At 46.4% G+C, this 16,196-nt stretch overlaps 1 protein-coding gene across 13 annotated transcripts in view; it reads right to left on the reverse strand.

Annotated features, from left to right (window-relative positions):
* Nucleotides 1-9,775: 9,775 nt before the first annotated feature.
* The window catches only part of Abca17 (ATP-binding cassette, subfamily A (ABC1), member 17), a 92,909-nt gene continuing 86,488 nt past the window's right edge, over nucleotides 9,776-16,196 (reverse strand). For 12 of the 13 annotated variants that reach the window (XM_008767557.4, XM_039085351.2, XM_008767555.4 and 9 more), the window contains 5 exons: nucleotides 12,536-12,723; nucleotides 11,156-11,326; nucleotides 10,768-10,958; nucleotides 10,565-10,638; nucleotides 9,776-10,171 (listed from right to left, as the gene is read on the reverse strand). In XM_008767557.4, coding sequence (XP_008765779.1) covers nucleotides 9,797-10,171; nucleotides 10,565-10,638; nucleotides 10,768-10,958; nucleotides 11,156-11,326; nucleotides 12,536-12,723 — 999 coding nt within the window. In that variant the 3' untranslated portion in view covers nucleotides 9,776-9,796. 13 annotated transcript variants of the gene reach the window in all.

Here is a 16,196-nt window from a genome sequence, read left to right on the forward strand (position 1 = left end):
GTGGGCCGCGTGTCCCTCCCACGCGAGCTTCCGGCCAAGGAGACGCCAACTCAAACACCGATGTGGAAATTGCTGAAGCTGGGCTCCGATGTGGAACAGTCACAGTCTGCTGAGCGACCTATTCACTCGTGTACTTGTCCGGTCTTCTCATGAGATCATCTGCGGAGAGAAGACAAGCAGTCTCTTGAGGGTGGAGAGCAAGGAATAAACTCAGGCTTCTCCCCACAGCTTAGATCAGCCTTCATACCTTCCCGAAGCCTGTATGCTCACTGTATCCGACCTGTGCTGGAAGCTGGGCATCAAGACCTCTTGTTGGTCTGAGACAGCTAACAGGGAATGGCTGTTCACGCCACAGAATATTAGAGAACTCTAGGGCAAGCCTTAGGGTTTGCACCCCATTGATGCTAATCCCCACGCGGGACCCTCACACTGTCTCTTTTTCCCGGAGACAGTATTGTTTCCCAACTGGTTACTTTATCTTCCTCCTTTGAACTTTGTTACTTTGTTACCTATCCCTGGGCAGAAGCGCTGTTTTCAGAATCTGCTTTTGGTAGACCCTGGAAGGGATAAAAAACTAAATCCAACAATGAGCAAACCCGCTGTCAAGCACATTTCAGAATCCATAACATCTCTGGTCCCCAGGTTAATCGGGAGTTACAAAGTCATCAGTTGTCTTTTTTTTTTTTTTTTTTAAGCTCTATCTTGCTATCTTGTTTTGTATTCTACTCAGTTTCTCTTATTTACTTGGAGGCAGGTTTTGTTGGTTTTGATAAAGGGTCTCCAGATGTCCTAGTTAGCTTCAGCCAACAACCTGAGACTGCTTAGAATCATCTGAGGAGACTCAGTTGTGTGATTGCCCAGGTCAGACAACTCTGGCCACGTCTGTGAGGGACTGTGTGATTGATGACTGAGAGGCTTCAGCCTCTCACTGTGTCAATGGTGGTGTGCCTAGGCTATATAAGAAAGCTAGCTAGCACGAGCTAGGGACACTGATCCATGACTCTGCCTTGAGTTCCTGTTCTGACTTCCTTCAGTGATGGGTTGTGACAAATTACTTTCAGTCAGGCTAGAAAGCCCCACATAGCCCAGGCTGACCTATAACTGGAGGTCTGTCCTGCTTCAGCCTCCTGACTGTTTGTTGGATTATAGTTGGGTTCCACGTCACTTGGCCAAAATATTTTTATGTTTTAGGAACCAGGAGTTCCCATGGCTGTAGATCTGATTATGCCGTAGCCTGGCCCCCTGGTCCTACTGCTGTTTGAACCCCTCTGGCTAAGAGCTATGCCTCCAGAGTGTGAGGTATACCCATTCCCCATTGGACTTCAAGGGATGAGAGGCCTCAGGAAAGTCAGCTCTTGGGAGTTGAGGATTGATGGGACCCATGTATTTCGGGGTGTTCCCTCTGGGCTCTGGGTCAGGCACAGATCACACACTAACATCAATTTCCAAGCACAAATCAAATTTGAGGAGATCCGTTATTAAGCAAGGCAAAGAGACAAGACGGCTGAATCTGACTTGGGCAGACACTGCAGCAAAATAGCTTTGCAAGTGTTAATTTTAAGAGGAAAAATGGAGAATGTCTGTGTTAGGATGAGCTAGGACATGTTGATAAGTTCTGATTGGGTATTTTAACTAGGTTAGTCAAAATAATGAGTTTTGATTGCTGGACCTTGTGTTTTGACATTTGGACCTTGGTGATTAGTCTTAGGAATGAGACAGGCAGAGGGAAGTGGCCAAATAAGTGAACGGACCTTGGAGGGGGTAGGAATGTGATCTAATAGTTTAGCAAGGGAGAGGGGAGGGGAAAGGGCAGAACCTGTGGGGCTCTGTCTGCCACTCGAGAGCCTGCTAGAGCCCTTCAAGGGTCACATTTGGCTTAATGAAATAATAGTTGACAGCCTAGGGGTGGATGAGGAAAAACTCCAGGATAGCAGGCTACAGAAGGCAAAGTATGCAAAAGTTAAATATTACGGGATCTGAGGGACCTCATCGATTTGAAAGAGGCTGAATGGAGCGGGAGATCTGGAAAAGCCTAGGAAGGTTTCCATTATGAAAGGATCCAGAAATATCGTGGAATTCTGCAGAACACTCATTTGAATAAGAGATCAAGAAAACATTTAGCATAGCAAGCAGGGGTTGCATAGACTGCTGAGAAGACCGTCCACAGTATTTGAATGTTCTATAGATGTCTGTCAAGTTTGTTTTATTTATGATGTCACTTAGGCCAGATATTTCTCTATATTTCTATTAAGATGATCATTCAATTGGGGTGAGAAGAGCCTAGAATTCATTACTAATATCATCCTGGGGTTGATCTGTGACTTTACATTTAATAGTATTTGTTTTATGAAATTGGGTGTGCCTGTGTTTGGGGCATGTGTTTAGAACTGTACAGTTTTTTTTTCTTTTTTTTTTTTTTTGATGCCCCCTAATCAGTAGGAAGTGACCTTTATTATTTTTTTCCACTAGTTTTGGTTTGAAGTCTATTTTGTCAGGTGTTAGACCAGCTACACCTGCTGGTTTCCTTGGTCATCTGTTTGGACTGTCCGCACCAATCCTTTCGCCATGAGGTACTGTCTGTCTTCTCCAGTGAGGGGGTTTCTCAGGCAACAAATAAATGGTTCCTATCTTCAAATCCAATCTACTGGTCTGTGTAGATACTTAGTTGTTATGAAAAGGCGTGTGTTGGTTTCTGTCTTCTTTCTGATTTTGTAATTTGTGGTTACTCCTCCTTTTGCGTTTAATTACCGCTCTACCATGGTTTGTTTCTTTTAAAAATATTGTATTTTCATGTGTATGAGTGCTTCACCTACATGTATGCACATGTACCCCATGTGTGTGTGGTGCTCTCAGAGGTCAGGAGAGAGTCGGATCCCTAGAACTGGAGTTACGGACATTGTGGACAGGCTGAATGCTGGGAACCAAGACCAGGTCCTTTGTTAAAACAAAGCCTCCTTAACTGCTAAGTCATCTCTCCAGCCCCAGTTCATTCTTTCTTTCAGCCTTCTGGATGGTTCTCCCCCTGGAGCCAAAGAATTCTTTCAACTATCTTTGTAGTGGCTTAGTGGCCATAAAGTCCTGTAGCACTTTTTTTTTTTTTTAATCAAGGAAAGTTTTTGTTTCTCCTTCGGTTATGATAGATTGCTCAGCCAAGTATAGCTGGGTATAGTCTGGATTATCTGTTCTTGTCTTTCAGAACTTGAAATACATCCTTCCAGGTCTTCTCGGGTTTTAAAGTTTTAGTTGTAAGTTGTCAACAGCCTTGACTAAGGGCACTGTGACCCCTGACACACCAAGTCAGAGGGAAGGCTCTGCACAACAGGAGTTTCTGCCTCAGGGATCTGGGAATGTGCTATTGCTTAAGACATGTGGACGTGCAAGTTTCCAAGGTTTTCTATCCATACTTCCTTGTCTTTTGCCTCTGTTCTCCTGGTGATCTTCTAAGTAAAACATTCTATTCCTTATAAACATGGTTTGATGATTCTTTTTTTTTTTTTTTTTACATTATGATTATCTTTGCATGTAGTTATTCCTTATAAAAGCCCCTAATAAAAAAAGTGTTAAGAGGCACTCTGGGGTTGGGGATTTAGCTCAGTGGTAGAGCGCTTGCCTAGCAAGCACAAGGCCCTGGGTTCGGTCCCCAGCTCCGGAAAAAAAAAAAAAAAAAAAGAAAAGAAAAGAAAATAAGAGGCACTCTGGATGCTTAGAGCTTCGTGTTTGCTTTTTGTCCCCAGCCGCCTCTGCTGAAAAGTCCCATTGCAGATTCTGAGTCTTATTTCATGCATGGAACTCAAGTGGCTCTGGCAGTAAGTCTGCTGTTAATTATGAAAACAATGATGGGCTTGCCTTTATATGTGTTTTGGTATTTCTATTTTGATGCTTTCAAGATACTTTATACTGTATATTTATTTATTTTAATATGATGATGGCCGGGAGGTTCTTGTTTTTTGAGGGGGGGTCTTGTTTTGGGAGGGGGTTTGGTGTCCTAAGTGCCTTGTGTATTTGGCTTGGAGTCTTTCTCTCTCTCTGAGAAATTTCATCATGATTCTTTTGAAGATGTTTTCAGTTCCCTGAGAATGAGATTCTTGTCCTTCTTTTGTTTGTTTGGTTTTTTTCCCCCTAGTGTCTTGTGTATCTTGGAATTCAACTTATACCTTATTATTTTTGCTTTGATCTTATTGGATCTGATCCTGTTTTCAAGTTCAGATGTTTTGCCCTCCCTTTCATCTGGTCTATTGTGAGAGTCTCCACAGAGCTTCTCTGTGCATGCGTTGTCTTAGTTAGCTTTCTACTGCCGTGATAAAGATTATATATGAGGAGCAAAAGCAGCATGTGACGGAAGGGGCTTCTCTGCTGGGCTTACACAGTTACAACTCATCATGAAGGGAACCCAGGGAAGAAGCGCAAACCAGGAACCCGAACTCGGGAACTGAGACCATGGTGGGAGCAGCTTCTTGGCTTGCTCTCCATAGCTTGCTCAGCTTTTGTACACAATTCAGGGTTACCTGACCCCAGGGTGACATGACCCCCAGCCATGACCCCCTGGTTCCTCCCGCAACAATCATTAACCCTGAAAATGCCAGACAGATGTGATGGAAGTATTTTTTTCTATTGAAGTTCCTCTTCCCAGATAACCCCAGCTTGTATCAAGTTGACAAAAACTAGCTAGCATTTATTTAATTTTCCTCACAGAGCTTTTTGTTTGACTTACGTTTTTACTTCCTGAGTTTCAGGGTTTTTTTTTTTCAGTATTTTTTTTAGACTTATTTATTTATTTATTATATATAAGTACACTGTAGCTGTCTTCAGACACACCAGAAGAGGGCATCAGATCCCATTACATATGGTTGTGAGCCACCATGTTGTTGCTGGGAATTGAACTTGGGACCTCAGGTTAACACTGAGCCACCTCTCTAGCCCTAGTATTTTTTTTTTAATTGAATTTCTTTTTGGTAACTTGTACCACTTTATGTCATCTATTTGTGCTCCCAGTCAGGAGCTTATTTTCTTATATTATATCATCATCATCATCGTCGTCATCATCATCGTCACCGTCATTATTATCATCATCATCAGTAGTAGTAGTAGTAGTAGTAGTATTTATTGTATTGTGATGTATGCATATGAGTGCAAGTGTGTGCATGTGGGATACAGAGTAAAACTTTTAAGATTATATATTCTATATTTTTACTGTGTGGGGTCCATGGATTCAGCTCAGGTCTTCAGGCTTGGGTGGCAAGTGTTTTGATGTGCCGAACATCTTGCTGGACCTATCTGAGCTTAGTTTCTTCTTTGACTTCACAGAATACCATTGTCGACGCCATGACTTACGTTGCCTTTGTTTTCTGTGTTTATTATGCTGCTGCATTGGTCGCTTCTGCATCAGGGCCTTTGTTTGCTTGTTTGTTTGGTCGGCTGGTTAGTTTTTTGGTTTTGGTTTTGATTTTTGGTTTTTTGTTTGTTTGGTTTGCTTTGGCTTTCCAAGACAGGGTTTCTCTGTATAGCCCTGGCTCTCCCAGAACTGGCTTTGTAGACCAGGTTGGCCTCGAACTCAGAGATCTGCCTGCCTCTGCCTTCCAAGTGCTGATATTAAAGGTGTGCATCACCCCACCTGACCCGCATCTCTAAGCACTTCAGAGAGGGCAGATAATTCTGAGACAGAAAAGTATATTATCCCACTAAAGATCTAATTATCCCTCCTGTGGTGGTTTGAATGAGATTGGCTTTCAGTCTCATAGGTTTGAATGCTTGGTCTCCACTTGGGGGGACTGTTTAGGAAGGATTAGGAGGTGTGGCCTTGGTGAAAGAGATGTGTCACTGTGGGTGGGCTTTGAGGTTTCAAAGTTAGCACTTTTGGGGCTGGGGATTTAGCTCAGTGGTAGAGCGCTTACCTAGGAAGCACAAGGCCCTGGGTTCGGTCCCCAGCTCCGGAAAAAAAAAAAAAAAAAGAACCAAAGTTAGCACTTTCTCTCTGCCTTGTAGTTTTGGATCTGATATAAGCTCTCAGATGCTTACGCGTACCATGCCGGCAGGTATGGTGCTTTCTGCCCCAGTTAAATGCTTTTTTTATAAGTTGCCTTGGTCATGGTGTTCTGCCGTGGCAATAGGAAAGTAACTAAGACACCGCCCACTTCGTAAGCCTGGCTTAAGAACCTGCCTTCTTGAGAGGCTGCCGTGGTCAGGTGACCGACCTGTCCAATTAAATTAACTTTTTGTTCTGTATTGTTTCGAAATAAAGTCTCCCTGTGTAGTCCTGGCTGACCTGGAACTCATTCTGTAGGCCAGGCTGATCTTGAACTCAGAGATCTGCCTGTCTCTGCCTTCCAAGTGCTGGGATTAAAGGGGTGTACCACCATCGGCCTGCAAGAATTAACTCTTAAGGAAGGAGACAACGATATGCCTCCACTAAGATTCCAATCTTCTGGCTAGGAGGTAATAACGTTCCCTTAATGGCGGTCAATGTAACTATACAACCCTTGCCCCTCCAAGAAGTAACTTTAAAATCATTTAGAAGATGGGCCGTGTGCTGGTTGGTTTTGTGTGTCAACTTGAGTTAAGCTGGAGTTATCACAGAGAAAGGAACCTCCTCGGAGGAAAAGCCTCCATGAGACCCAGCTGTAGTGATCAAAGGGGGGAGGACCCAGCCCATTGTGGGTGGTGCCCGTCCCTGGACTGGTGGTCTTGGGTTCTATAAGAGAGCAAGCTGAGCAAACCAGGGGAAGCAAGCCAGTAAGTAACATCCCTCCATGGCCTCTGCATCAGCTCCTGCTTCCTGACCTGCTTGAGTTCCAGTCCTGACTTCCTTTGGTGATGAACAGCAATGTGGAAGTGTAAGCTGAATAAACCCTTTCCTCCCCGACTTGCTTCTTGGTCATGATGTTTGTGCGGGAATAGGAACCCTAATTAAGACAGGCTGAAATCGGAGAATAAATATACATCCCACCCAATCTCACAGTTCTTCCAGACGGCTTGACTTGGCCAGTGTAATGTCAGTTCTAGAGGAGTTATATGTGAGCGTCTGATTCTCAGGTCTCCCACCTGCTTTCCTGAAGCAGGCCCTCCTAGCTTAATAAGTTCCTACAGTCAGTTTTGGTGTGAGCGCAGGCGATCAGATGGGACTGTGGGGTATTCCCTTCCACTGAAATGCCCCGGGTCCTGCACCTGCCTCCAAGGCACTTGTGCCACTCTGCCCTATGAATGCGATTTGAGGTGACCCCGTATCAAGCTTACTGGGCTAAGAGCTGCCCTTCTTTTTTTTTTTTTTTTTTTTTTTTTTTTTCTTTTTTTTTTTCTTTTTTTTTTTCGGAGCTGGGGACCGAACCCAGGGCCTTCCGCTTGCTAGGCAAGCGAAGAGCTGCCCTTCCAACCACGCTGGGTGGGATGGTTAATCTCTCTTGTCAGCTTGATGAGATTCTTATTCACTGAAGAGAGGTGGGGAGCTCGGAACACTCTTCCCGAGGATTGTTAGTGGACTTGATGAGAAGACCCACCCACTGTCTGAGGCGCCATTGGATGGGGTGGGAAAGCCCACCCACTGTCAGAGGCGCCATTGAATAGGGTAAGACCCACCCACGGTCGGAGGCGCCATTGGATGGGGTGGGGAGACCCACCCACTGTCTGAGGCGCCATTGGATGGGGTAGGAAAGCCCACCTACTGTCTGAGGCCTGAGTCTCTTGGGATTCTCGGAATGTTTAAAAAAGGGAGCTGGGCACAGGCGTTCATTGATCCCTGCTTATTGACTGAGAGTGGGACATTACCAGCTGCTTCAAATTCTTGCCATTGTGACTTTCGCTCTATAGCAGACAGTAACCTGAAACCCTGAGCCCAAGGCAGCTCTGACAATGCTTTTGTTAAGATATTTTGTTACAGAAAAAGAAAAGGTAACTAAGAACATTTGCACAGACAAATAGTGCTGCTGGTGGTGGGATACACTTTACCTTTGGAACTGCTTTGTGGGAAAAATGTAGTTGAGTTCGAAAGTCTGGACTGGAAAAGCTGTGCTAAGCAGAGCTTACAGCTTTTCTGGTGACAGCTTGGAAGGTGAGACTGCTGAGAGAACCCTGGGCTGTGCAGGCTCAGTTCCCAGTTTCAGAGCTGAACAAGGGCTCTATCAGGAACTGGAATAGGGACCATTCATGTGATATTTTCACTAAGGGTCTTAGGGTTTTACTGCTGTGAACAGTCACCATGACCAAAGCAACTCTTATAAGGACAACATTTAAGGGGTTGGCTTACAGGTTCAGAGCTTCAGTCCGTTATCATCAAGGCGAGAATATGGCAGCATCCAGGCAGGCCTGGTGTAGGAGGAGCTGAGAATTCTACATCTCCGTCTTAGAGGCTGCCAGCAGAATACTGACTTCCAGGTGCCACACCTAACTCCAACAGGGCCACACCTCCCAATAGTGCCACTCCCTGGACCGAGCACATACAAACCATCACACTAAAGATCTAGTTTCATTCTGCCCACATCCTGAGAATTGGAGTGAATTCGAATTTAAAGGTAATGGACTAATTTCTTAGGCAGGGAGACTTTCAAGACAGGAGAACATTCAGGCTAGCTCAGAGAACACAGATGTAATTGTTAAAGAGTCAGCACCACAGGGAGAGACCTCCTGCACTGTACGGAGACGGTATGAAAGTTTTTTGGGATCATCCCCATCTGTCTTGTCAAAATCCAAATGTATTTGAAGGTGGGTGAATTGAAGGGGTTCCTGGCTCCCCAGGGCCAGCATGCCGAATTGATATGGCTGTGGTCCCAGGGGGCCTGGCCACATATTGAGCCCACAGCAGAGCTTCACAGTGTTGTTCAGACAGTACTTGTTTTTTTTTAGTCATGAAAACAGGCAGGTAGATCTCAGAGTTCAAGGCCACCCTGGTCTACCTAGTAAGTTCAGGGACAGCCAGGGCTACATAGACACACCATGTCTAGAAAGAGAAACAGAAAACCCAGAACAAAACAGGCTATGTGTGATACAGCCTGCAGATCTAGAGAGGTGGGGCTACCTAAATCTTTTGGTGCCCAGAAAATTACACCATGAACTGCAGAGGCAGGGCATGGAGTTAAGTACGGATTTGGTTTTGGTGTTGCTGTAGCCTGACCATTCCTTACTGTGCTCTGTTTCTCCCATGTTGGAAGGAGAATGTTTACTCTCTGTTGTTGCATGTTGCAAGTGTATAACTTGTTTGGGGCTTTAATAGAATTGAATAGTTAAGAGGTCGCCTTGAGTCTTAGGTAAGATGTGAACTTTGACCTTTCCGGCCATTGAAATTGGTAAAGACTATGGGGCACATTGGAAGTAGCCTTGCACCAGAGATCTGGGGACAAAGGGTGGAAGGTCATGATTTAAATGACATGCTTTGGTGTCAAGTTGACAAGGGGTGGGATTTTAATGGTTGTCACCAGTTGTCAACTTGGTGAGATCTAGAATCACTTGACAGACAGGCCTCGACTATGGTGATTATCTTGATTAGGTTGAGGTGGGAAGATTCGCCCACTGTGGGTGGTTTCCTTCCCTAGGCTGTATAGAAAGGGGAAAGTGAGCAGAGGACAGACATCCACTGCTTTGTCCTTCCTCACTGTGGATGTGGCCACCTTCATGACTGTGGATCTTCTTCGGGGAGCTGCTTCAAGAGCTGCCGTCTTGACCTCCTTGCCTCAGTGGCCTCATTGAACAATGGGCCAAAATAAACCCTCCTCCATTAAGTTGCTTTTGTTAGGGAATTTGCCACAGCGACAGATGAGTAACTAACATAGCAGGTTATGCGCACCCAGGCTACCCTGCACTAAGCTCTTTATTACAGAAGGACAGGCTCTGAGGGAGGCTGAGAAGGACTTGAGGGATGTCGTGAGGGAGGACGTGAGGGAGGCTGAGAAGGACTTGAGGGATGTCGTGAGGGAGGACGTGAGGGAGGCTGAGAAGGACGTGAGGGAGGTCGTGAGGGAGGACTTGAGGGAGGACTTGAGGGAGGACTTGAGGGAGGACTTGAGATAGGCCTAGAGTTAGAGGGTGATAAGGAGCTGTCTAGGGCAGCTTGCCCTTGTTGGATGTTTTCTTTAGTGTCAGGCACGGGTCTGGTGAAGCTCAGGAAGATGTCCTCCAGGGATAACTGGCTGATGGAGTAATCTTCCAACACGTAATCCTTCTTGGCTTGTTCCATGATGCCAAACACCTGTAGGAAGGGAAGCCATTGCTGCACGGAAGCCCACCCATAGGTGATGTGACACACACAGGGAGAGGTGATGTGGGAAAGTGCAGGAGAGGCCACCCTCCGAGACCTTGTGACAAGGCGCACAGCGCACCTCACTCAGTTGCTACCAAGTGCCTGCAAAGGAGTCCAAGCTGTGAGCTCATTCCAGCTGGGTCTCTGGCTCCTATGCTATGCTAAGTATATGGCTGGCTCCTCGCTAGCCCCCCCTCCCCGTGGGAAAAGCTGACTTCCCCAGCTCCTTGCGGCTCATAAGTTAAGCTCTGCGACATCCACACAGACATCTCTGTGGTGTGGGCGGAGGACATGGGCATGGCCCCTCTTGGAGAGGGGGGGTGGAATAAGAGGCACCCTCACCTTGGCCCAGCTGAGGTTTTGGCCCGGCAGGTAGTACTGAACCATGCTTTGGTGCTCGTCCTCCAAACTGCTGCCTGTACAAACACAGAGACTGGTTCTGGAGGGCTCGGAAGGGCAGTCCGGGTGCCCAGCATCCATAGGGACGGACTGTGCAACAGCTAACAGGTCCAGACAGGAGCCTGGATGGCAGCACCATCACACACCTGGGAAGGTCAGGTCCACAAATGCCTTGAACTCCTCTAGCATCTGCTGCTGCCATTTCCTCCGGACCTTGGCCTGCAGGGAGTAGCCGCTGCCAAACCTGCTCTTGAGGTGCTGCGGGCTGCCCAGGCACTTGAACTGGCCCTGTACCATGATGGCCAGCCGGGTACATAAGGCTTCACACTCCTCCATACTGGGGAAGAGGAGAAAGCCTCAGACAGTGCGGGAGGAGGCAGAAGCCGACAATGAATGTCAAAGTCTTGTGCAGACTGGAGGGGTTCTGTGTCCAGACCAGGATATTCCAGACTCCACATGCAGAGCCTGGGAAGTGTCCTGGCAGAGGAGCTTCTGCTCACCTGGTCCCACCCCAGCCACCCATTCTGCCTCTACCTGTGAGAGGTGATGACGATGGTCTTGCCAGACTCACGGACCCGTCCCACAGCATCCCACACCAGGCGCCGAGCCACAGGGTCCATGCCAGTGGATGGCTCGTCTAGCAGGATGACCGTGGGCTCTCCGAGGAGGGCGATGGCGGTGCTCAGCACGCGCTTGTTGCCGTCACTGGGTGTAGGGGAGATAAGGGTGGGGACATGGAGGGTGTAATTGTGGCCTCCAGGACTGAAGCCTGCGCGTTCAGCGTCCAACCCTTGCCTTCTCTCTGACGCACTTCACACTCTGGTGGGGCTCTCAAAAGTAGCCCCACCGTCTTCACTCAGGTGGAATGGTGACTTGGTTTGTTCACTGAGGATCTAAATGGCTCTAGGTGTCCAGATTGGGCATGTGGTCTGAGAGTAAGGGTATAGGGTTATTTTAACAGTTTTTCTTAAGAAACTCACTGTGTAGTCCAGGCTGGCCTTGAACTCCCCATCCTCCTGACAGCCTCTCAAGAGGTGTGCACTACCATACTGGCTTTGTTTATTTTTCTAAACTTAAAAAAAAATGTATGTGTACGTGTGTATTCCTAAATGCGGGTACTCTCGAAGGCCATAGCGTATCAGACATCTAGAACTGGAGTTAGACGAGGTCGTGAGCTGCTTTTTTGGGTGCTAGGAGCCAAACCTGGGTGCCCTGCAGGAGCAGTAAGTACTCTTAACTGCTGAGCCATCTCCCCAGCTCCCTCACTAAACTCGCACAGCATTTACTGTGTGCAAAGCTTTGCTCTAAAGTTTTTAAATGTAAATTCATTTGATCCTCAAAATATTCAGGGAGATGTGGAAAGCTGCCCAGGATTCGAGCCGACAAACTCGGGGAGGGCTGAGGACTCTATCTGACACCCGAATCCATTTGGTCAGAGTTAGAGGCATCTCTGTGCTTCCCAGTTCCAAGGATGGAGTGCTAGCACAGTGCACAACTCAAGGGGAGCAGAATCAGGACAGTCGGTTCCAAGCTTTGACTAAGCTAATCCGAGTTAGGGTTCTGTCATTGGCAACAGGGATGGACTACCTCAGACTCCTTGGGAGACTTATCATGGTGAAGTAACTATAGGTTTGATAAGAAAACCTACCCTATCCGAAATAGGAAGCTTGGCATGAAGCGACATGGAGATCTGCCCACCCTGTTGTTTTAATCATACGTGATACCATAGACTTATTCTCAGCCACAAAACTGCCTCTGGCTTGGGATAGGGACCAGCTTCCCCATCCCCAGTGGCGTAGATGGCACAGCTTCTCTATGCCTGACAGGCTTTAAGCTCGGCTCCAGTTCTGAGAAGAACTGGGATTATCTTGCAAATGGAGGTGGGAAGGGTAAGGGGACCCCCCCAAATCTCACCTATAGGTCTTCACCAGCTTGTCTGCATACACGCACATGAGTAAGTTCTCAAGGATCATGTCCACACAGGTTTTGATGTGGCACTCGGGGATGCCCCGGATACGGGCATGCATGACAAGCATCTCTCTTCCTGTCATGAAGTTTAGCAGGGCATCAAACTCAGGACAGTAACCAATCCACTGCTGCACCTGAGTTACAACAGCCCAAGAGGGAGATGCGTCAGAGCGAAGTCTCTTCCATAGTTTCCCCACACCTCCAGCTCCTCAGTGGTTTCCATACCCTCCCTTGGCCTGGTGCTTCAGTTTAGCTCTCGTAAATAACCATGTCTACTATGGGAACAGTCGTGCAGCATGAAGGAGCCATGCGTGGATGACAGTGTGCTGGGCAGAATTAGTGTATCTTTTGCTGGTGGTATTGCTGGTGTACAGGCTTCTAAAGGATGGGGGGGGAGGATGGAGGAGGAGGTGTCTTGGTTCCCCCCTCTTGCCCACATGCCCTGGAAACAGAGGCACTTAGTGTCCCCTATTTTAGTAGTCAGGAGAAGCCATCTTAATTTTCACTTTTTAAATATTACTTCTCATTATCATTATTACTATTATTACTATTATTATTATTTATTATTATTATTGGGGGAATGGGTGTACACATACCATGGCTCATAACTGGAGACCAGAGGACAACCTTGTGGATCTGGTTGACTCCTTATACCTTTAGGTGGGTTTTGGGGTGGATCTCGGGCTTTTGCAGCAGGAGCCTTTACCCACTGAACCATGTCAACGGTTTATCACTTCTTCTTTATGTTTTCTATTAGACATGCAATCTATAAATAGACTATGTACATAGTCTACTTTATATACATATGAAACATTTACATGAAGGCCACTGGAGTCTCTGCCAGGGGCTTGTGGTCTGGTTGGTGTGCGTCCTCCAGACTTCTGTGTTAGTGCTGGGTCTTACACAGGAATGCTCTCCTAGAACAAGGCTGTTTGCATGCTAGCATCACCCCATGATTACTGTCGTTTGAAGTGTTTTCCTAACAGAATATTGCAGACTGTCTGTAGCTCTTCCTGTGTTGCCATATACAGCCCATCTCCCAACTCAGTTTAGCTGCTGTATACCCAGAACAGGTTTTTAAAATACTCATTTAGGGGCTGGAGGGATGGCTCAGTAGTTAAGAGTGCTGTCCGCTCTTCCAGAGGTCCTGAGTTCAATTCCCAGCAACCATATCGTGGCTCACAACCATCAATAATGGAATCTGATGCCCTCTCCTGGTGTGTCTGAAGACAGACATTGTAGTCATATTAAAACACTCATTTAAAATTACCGAGATCTGTTCTTTGATATCACAGGTGTATACAATGTATTCCAACTACTCTCACCCTTAACTTCCCTCATCTCCCTCTGAATGTTGCAACTCCACTTTCTCACAAACACCCTTTCCACACATGTGCCTTACTGTTTTGTTTCGTGACAATGAGTTTAACCAGGGCTGTCTGTGTAAGCATGGGTTTAGAATGACAGATCCCGTAGAGCTCGGCTGGCTCACTAATAGTATCCAGTAGAAGACAATGACTCCTCCTGGAATCTTTCAATGGGAGATAGTTCAGCAGGGATGGGTAAGGCCAGGGAAGTTTCTTAGATTTCACTTAGAAAGTTACTAACTTGGGATTTTCAGATATATTTGAGTTACTTCTGTCTTATGCTATTATAAACATAGAGCTTGCCAGCCTAAAGTACTCTCCTGTCACAGAGTGACACAAGCTTTGCTCTAGAAGCTGGATACTGCAAGGCTGGGGATGAGGACAGGCAAACACAAAGCCACCTGGGGGTGTCTGCTAAAGAACAAAGGGTCAGAGGTCATCGAGAGAGAGAATGAGGAGTTGGGTTCCAGGTGGCCTGGAAGACAGATGCCTCCAGATCCGAGACGACAGTTGAGAAGCAAGCCATGATGTGGGTTGCATGAGGATGCTTCGGGTGTCTCACGATTAAACATGGAGAGTTCTGGTAGGCCGTCTTCACCAATTCATCTTACTTTTTCTTTTACTTCTGACGTGTTAAGTTCTTGCTTGTTTTGCTTTGTTTTAGACACAGGTATCACTGTGTATTCCGGGCTGGCCTGGAACTTACTACATGACCCAGATGAGCCTTGAACTCACAAACCTCCCATCTCCATGTCCTGAGTGCTGGACTAAGGGCACGCTGAATCAGGTTAAGTCTATCTTGGCCTAGGATTTTTTTCAAATCACGAATGCAAAGTTTTTGATAAGCGCTTTTTAAGCACTCTTCCCATGAGTGAATTATCACTCTCAAAAAGGGGAAAGAGAGAGAGAAAGAAAGGAAATGCTTCAGCAATCCCTGAAAGAAACAAAAAGGATACTGGGAAAGACGCGTTGGGCTGAAGTGAGCAAATGAATGCAGCCTTGGCAGCAGTTTCCTTGTTTCAGGGGTGGGGGTTAGAGTTGGAGGTGGGGGGGTGAGGGAGGGTGGGAGATAGGGAGTACTCAAAGCTCCTTCCAGAGTTTCTTTTCCTCTTTGCTACTGTTACTCCAGTGGTAAAAAGCACTGGCTGCTCCTGCGGAGGACCAGACTTTGATTCCCAGCAACACATGACAGCTCATACCTGTCTGTGACTCTCATCATAGGGGATCCAATGCCCTCTTCTGACCACCTTGGGCACAAACATATATGGAACAGAACGCCCATGCATAAAAATAAATATTAATTAATTTTTAATAAGGTGACAACTCGACAATTGAACTCAAAGATCCTTCTTGTCACTGAGATAGAATACCAAGACCGAAAGTGACTTACGGGAGAAAGAGTTTATTTTAGCTTATGATTCCAGAGGGGATGTCCTTAATGGTGAGGGAGGCATGGCGTCAGACAGACAGAGCAGGAAGCAGAGCAAGCACATGAGCCACAAACACAAGCAAGAGACTCAACAGGAGGTGGTGGCTATAAACTCTTAGAGCCTGTTCCCATGATGCATTTCTTCCAGCAAGACTATGAAACCTCCCCAAACAGTGCTTCTAACTGAGGGCTTAGCTTTCAAATACCTGAACCTAGTGGGGATTTCTCATTCAAACCACCACAGATACGGAAAGAGGCAAAATGACTGATGATGACTTTTAAAGTTCAGACAAAGATGATCCATGGGTACAGAAAAAGAAAGTTCAACAAAATCACAGAAGAAAATTTCCCAAGTTGAAGTAAAGAAATACCCATTAAGTGGCAAGAGGTATACAGGACACCAAGTGGACAAGACCAGAAAGGAAACTCTCTGGCCAGGGGCCGGTGATGCACACCTTTAATCCCAGCATTCAGGAGGCAGAGAGGGACAGATCTTTTGAGCTTGAGGCCAGTTTGGTCTATAGAGCAAGTTCCAAGACAGCCAGGGATACACAGAGAAACAACAACAAAGAAAAAAAAAAGAAACTTTCTATGACACATAATAATCAAAACACTAAACATACAGAACAAAGAATGTATATTGAAAGCTGCATCAGAGTAACACCTGATGGAGACGTTGGAAGCTGAGAGGAACTGGACTGGTGTTCTACAAGTTCTGGATTACTACAGAGGCCAGCCCAGACAACTGTATTAGGAGACTGTCAGTCATGGTTGAAGAAGGAAATAATGCTTTATGATAAAAATAGATACG

Source organism: Rattus norvegicus, chromosome 10, assembly GCF_036323735.1.
Source record: "Rattus norvegicus strain BN/NHsdMcwi chromosome 10, GRCr8, whole genome shotgun sequence".
NCBI classification, from domain to species: Eukaryota; Metazoa; Chordata; class Mammalia; order Rodentia; family Muridae; genus Rattus; species Rattus norvegicus.